The sequence below is a fragment of the Arachis ipaensis genome, chromosome B05, assembly GCF_000816755.2.
Source record: "Arachis ipaensis cultivar K30076 chromosome B05, Araip1.1, whole genome shotgun sequence".
Taxonomy (NCBI): Eukaryota; Viridiplantae; Streptophyta; class Magnoliopsida; order Fabales; family Fabaceae; genus Arachis; species Arachis ipaensis.
This window is the reverse complement of record NC_029789.2, coordinates 40,672,471-40,678,635: the sequence shown is the minus strand read 5'-3', so window position 1 is coordinate 40,678,635 and position 6,165 is coordinate 40,672,471. Positions and strand designations below refer to the sequence as shown.

The 6,165-nt window shown below is 35.3% G+C and overlaps 1 protein-coding gene across 1 annotated transcript; it reads right to left on the bottom strand.

Annotated features, from left to right (window-relative positions):
• LOC107640547 lies at positions 4,910 to 5,582 on the bottom strand. Its single transcript, XM_016344061.1, has 3 exons — positions 5,412 to 5,582; positions 5,191 to 5,334; positions 4,910 to 4,960 (listed from the first exon to the last, which is right to left on the bottom strand). Exons 1-3 carry the CDS (start codon positions 5,580 to 5,582, stop codon positions 4,910 to 4,912), a joined length of 366 nt encoding a protein of 121 aa, XP_016199547.1.

Genomic DNA, 6,165 nt, shown 5'->3' with positions numbered 1-6,165 from the left:
TTATTTAGGACAATAAGTATAATAGTGCAAATATTTATTTATTTATTAGTAGTAAAAAAATATGTAAATAGTATAAATTGACATTTTTTAGTATAAAAGCAATAATAAAGATTATTAATTAAGTTAATTATATAATTAAAAAATTATGAAGAATTTTTTAAATAATAATAAAAAATAAGATCACTATTATCGCATATTACAAAGTTTATGAAAAAAAATTTGGATAATAAATCAATTTTCAATAGATTATATATTAATTCTGTCAAAAAATAAATAATCAATACATTGGATATTATTATTTACGTACTAATATAATATATATTATTGATTATTGAGTTTATAATTAATTTTTAACTCAATTTTTGGTAACTAAAATTTAAATGATTGAAATTATTAAATGCTGAATATTTTGCATCTAACTAATTTATTTTTTTATTGAAATTAAAAAAGGATGAATTGTCAATCAATTTTAAAATAAATTTGAAATTTGACTAAGAAAATAAAAAAATATTTTAAATTTTATTTTACTAAATAAATAAATTTCAAAATGAAAATAATTTTGTATTATAAAATAATTGAATATTGAATAACAAAAGTTATTATAGTTTCTCTTTACACAAACTAATACTCAACGATGGTGTTCTAGAAATATTATCAAGGACCAATCCAACATAAAATGTATTTACCAATTCAAGGGATAATAATTCATTTTCTAACAAAATAAAATATTGAATAACAAAAGTTATTATAGTTTCTCTTTACACAAACTAATACTCAACGATGGTGTTCTAGAAATATTATCAAGGAATATTAACCAATCCAACAGCTTTTGTAATGACATAAGTCTATAAATTTAAAGTTAAGGGTCTGTTGCTAGTCAATGGGTTGCTACACACAAGGTGGAATTCGAACTCTTAATACTTACTTAAACAGACGAGTGAAATGACCACATAACCAATCCAAATTAATTGAAACAAATACTATTTATTTTTAATATTAAAACCCGTTAAACTTTAATGGGTAAAGTACTAAATTGGTCTCTTACGTTTGGACGTAATCCTATTTTGGTCTTTAAGGTTTAAAGTGTCTTATCTGAATCCAAAAAAGTTTTATTTAGTTTCAATGTAGTCCCACCATGAGGTCAAAGTTAAATAATTAACAAAATGTCCTACATAATAGCAGTACAAGAACAAGAACAAGGTTGATAATTTGAAAAACAACTACAAGCTCTAAAGGCACAAAATCAACCGTGAATGTATCAATACATTTATTTATCATTTTCCTTAGTTTTATGAAAAATATTTCATTTAAATTGTAAGAAAAATAATAAATAAATATATTGATGCATCCACGATTGATTTTGTGCCTCTGAAACTTGTACTTATTCTCTAAATTATCGACCTTATTCTTGTACTGCTGTTATATAGGATATTCCATTAATTATTTAACTTTAATTTTACGATGGAACTACATTATATTGAAGTTAAATGAAACTTTTTTGGATTCAAATAAGACACTTTAAAATTTAAAAATCAAAACAGAATTACGCCCAAACATAAAGACTAATTTAATATTTTATCTAACTTTAATTTTAATTATAGCTTTGTAAAATATTTATAGTGATAATTATTATATATATTTTTTACTTAATTTTTTAAAAAATTTATTTTTATGCATTATTCCAAAGAGAGTACGAGAATACAGAGAGCCGATTCAAAAGGGGGCGCAAGTAGTACGTGGCCTATCGCTCCCCTCTCTCTCCAAATTTTAAACTCTTATATCATTATAATAGATGTATTATGTAGAGTAAAATTTAATAGTGTTATAGTGATAATTAAAATAAGAGTAAAGTATTATTTTTGTCCCCAACGTTTGGGGTAAGTCCTATAATTGTCCCTAACGTTTCATTCATCCTATTTACATCCCCAATGTTCGAAAACTGATTCAATGTTACCCTCCCATTAAATCCACTGACGGAACACTAACGGAGATGCCTACGTGGACCAGACACGTTGGTAACCCCACTCGTGTGTATTGACATGAGTTTTCCTTCGCGCGTAATGTTTGCTTTAACCATACGAAACGCTTGCAAACAGAGGAGAGCAACAAAAAATGTAACACTTCACATTCCACCCACACTCTGTAAACCCTATCGAGTTTTGATCGCATGTTCTTCGCCCTCGATTACTAAGGAAGAAAACAGATTGAAGCAGCTTAGTGTGGTCTATATTCCCTACAGAGAACAGCATTACCCCGTGTTGGTGGTACCAGGAACTTGGAAACGGCACAGAGTGAAAAGGTATGTTGAATCTATGTTTAATTTTCGTTTGATGGAAATAGTTCATGCAAGTAAAGATGAGTATGCATAGTGTTTCTGTGATTGTTATGTTGTTGCTGTTAGGGTTTGGGGTTGTTGATGTAAGTGCAATATTTTTGATTTAGACTTTTTGGCTTTCACATTGATCACCGTGGTTTTATGATGTTTGAAACTTGTAATAGGAAACGTAGCGAAAGAGATGAGTGACTTTAGTGTAAAAATTTATCACCAGGGGAGGTTTCGGCTTGAAGGAGGTGCTGTTAGGTATTTGGGTGGGGAGACATCCATTGTAGACTACTGTAATGACGATGAATGGAGTTTGATTGAGGTGTATGAGATAGTGAGTAGACAGGGATATTTGAAGAAGGATATCGCTGCGATGTGGTATAAAGCTGTGAATGCTGGGTTAGAGGAAGGATTGACCATGCTTAAAAATGATAAAGATGCCATGGATATGGCAAGAATTGGGGTGAAAGATGATATGGTTGAGGTTTATGTTGTTCACAAGACAAGTGAAGTGGGAGAAGATGTGCAACCTGGGCAAATTACTGCTCTTGCTGAAAGAAGTGATGAGGCTGGGCCTGGCCCAATTGTTGTATATGAATGCCCTGGTGTTGGACTTGGGTCAATGCCAGCTACTGATGGACCCACTGAAAAGGATGAGGTTGGGCCCACTGATGCTGTTGAAGAAGAGGATGAGGGGAGTGAGACCTCTGATGATGATGACTATGAACCTAGGGGGAGTGAAAGTTCATGGAGCTCTGAGTCAATTGCTAGGAATGCATCAGATCAAAGTCTTGACTTTGGTGACAATGATGATGATAGGGAGGGAGCTGAAGGATTAGTTGATGTGAACATCACGGAAGAGGGGCAAAAAGAGACTATACCTAGTCAGTCCCAGGGTCAATCTTCACAGCCAGCGGCACCAAATGTTGGTAAGGAAAAAATAGTAGGGGGATTTGGGGATGAGGATGCAGGTTACAACAGTGAGGATTTTATAGATATTTCGTTGAGTGATGATGAAGAGGACATGGGAAAGAGGTTTCCAATTCACAGGCCCTTGAAGAACATGAGTGAATACAAGTGGGAAGTGGGAACCTTGTATGTGTCAAGGGAGGAGTTCAAAGACTGTGCGACTGCATATGCTGTTAGTAGTGAAAGGGGTCTTAGATTCTCTATGGTGGATCTGAGGAGGGTTAAAGTGGAGTGTGTGGAGGGTTGTGAGTGGTACGCATACTGTGGAAAGATGAAGCATGAGCGAAGTTGGCAATAGTGACTATGCTAGAGGATATTCGGGTTTATATAATGAAACGTTGTGCTGACAATAGGGATAGGATAATGCCTTACAATAGAGATGTGTTACCACGAATTAGAATTAAAGTAGAAAAACAGGCAGAACTAAGTGGGAATTGGGTGAGTGTGTATGCTGGACGTGATAGATATGAGGTGGTTAGCATCCAGGGGGGAAAGGAAAAATTTGTGGTGGATCTTAGGAATCAAGAGTGCTCGTGTAGGAAGTTCCAACTGTCTGGAATTTCCTGTGCACATGCGATGACTTGTATAAGGAAAATGTGCTTCAACGTTGATACCTATGTATCTGACTACTATAAGAAGGCTGCATACATCTCCTGCTACCAACATGTTGTGTTCCCTGTTAATGGACCAAACCTTTGGGACAGAACTCAATTGGAGGATGTGTTGCCTCCCACTTATAGAAAACCCATTGGGAGGCCAAAGAAGAAGAGGACACGAGCTGCTGATGAGCAATCAAATAGGACTGGCCTGTCTCGTGAAGGACAGCAACAAAAGTGTTCTTATTGTTTATGCTCTGGTCATAACAAAAGGAGTTGTCCAAAGAAGCGCAAAGTCACTCCAAGTCCTGCTATAAGTATATGTCATTTATTATTTGTTGGTGTGCTTACTAGTGTCTTCATCATTTTGGTAACTCAATTATTTGTTGCTCTGTCTTGTGTATAGGTTGACAATGCTGGTAATTCTGCTTCAAAGGGGAGGTCACAGAGAGGGGTCAGAAAAAGTGTGAGACTCTCTGTCAAGACACCTTCTAGTAAGGCTACTGAAAGTGGAAATAGGAAGCAGAAGGGAAACAACAACAAATCACCCTCACACCCAAAGAGAAAGTCAGATGTTAGCTCGCAGCAATCACAAGCTGCAGTGAAAAGGGCTAAAGTGGATCATTCACAAACTGCTTCTGCACCAGCCCCAACAACTGCAAGGGTTCTGCACACTCCAGTGAAGAGGGTTAGCCAGTCCAACCTTAGGTTCATGGCCAGGACTTCACCAAGAGCATGGAAGAATGTGGAGTGATTTACTGTCACTTGTGAACTTATATCACTTGTGATACCTTTTGTACTTTGCATTTTGTATTCTGTTAGAAACTATGGTTGTTGGTTTCACTTTTTTGTATCTGGAGGTGCTGCTACTTCAAAAACAATTTTTAGCATCTAGGTTGACTTATATTTCCAGTTTTTGGATATCTACATGACATCTATGTTGGTTAACTTCTGAACTATCGCCTATATAGGCCTAATGTTGAGGTTAATCCTTTATGTTATTCCTGTGTCACTGATTCATTTAATCAAGGTTGCAAATAGTTACTTCAATGATGTTCCATGACAATGTAAACTGAACAGATAAAATTGGGTAACAATGAAGTTTCATTCAAAATCATTCAATCAACATCTTACATTTGATCCAACCCAATCCCTACACCCACACTCCAAAATACAGACAACATATTGCCAACAAGCCTACACTAGCACCTATGTTCTGCAACCTTAATGCAGAAAAAACCTCCCATTTCTTGTCAGTGACAATTTTTCACACAATAAAATCATAGCACATGTCCATCCAACCAGAGCTACTGCTACTGCCATTGTCAATATCCTCTCAAGTGTTGTCACTTTACCCTTCAAGCCTATGATTTTCCTTTTCAATCGAGCAACTTCTTGCTCCTTTTCTGACTCTGCCCATACAAAGTACCCACACTCTTCTCCAATCTAGGCCAAAACCAAAAGAAAATTCAAATCAGATAACCAACTAATAGCTAAACCCAACAATTACATTTTCTACTTACCCCATAGTTAACACAGCCCCAAAACCTCCTTCCGGAATTCTCTGCCGTTGATGAAGTCATAAGCACTGGCCTCTCCCCACAGTAACAAGTTGTTCTCCGTCGCCTCCCTTGGCTGCTGTTTCGATACGAAGCACTGCAACTACGCGCCGCCTGGGAGGCATGCGAAGCCATGGACTCACCCACGACTGCAACAGAGACGGTGATGGTGAGAAGAAGAAGGGACAAGAGGTGCATTCTCAAATTAGGGTTCACCCATTTAAATTAATATTTCTTTTTTTTTTGTTTCTCAGTAACGGTCACTAGAAAAAACATTTGCCACAGTGGACAAAGTTAGCCACGTAGGATACTCCGTTAGTGTTCCGTCAGTGGATTTAACGGGAGGGTAACATTGAATCAGTTTTCGAACGTTGGGGACGTAAATAGGATGAATGAAACGTTAGGGACAATTATAGGACTTACCTAAACATTGGGGACAAAAACAATACTTTACTCTTAAAATAAAGAAGTTGATATTCTTTATATATTAAAATTTAAATTTTTTTACATAGCTTACCAAAGCGATGATTGGTAGTTGATCCAAGAGGATGATCAGCTACACTAAGGATGTGACACGGCTTAGACTCCTACCAGAGGCAATAGTAAAAAAATATTTATATTATTTATATTTTTTATTTGATTCAGATTTTTTTATATTTTTTGTTTAATTAATTTTAACATCTATAATCATATAAAAAGTACTTCAAATACTTAACAA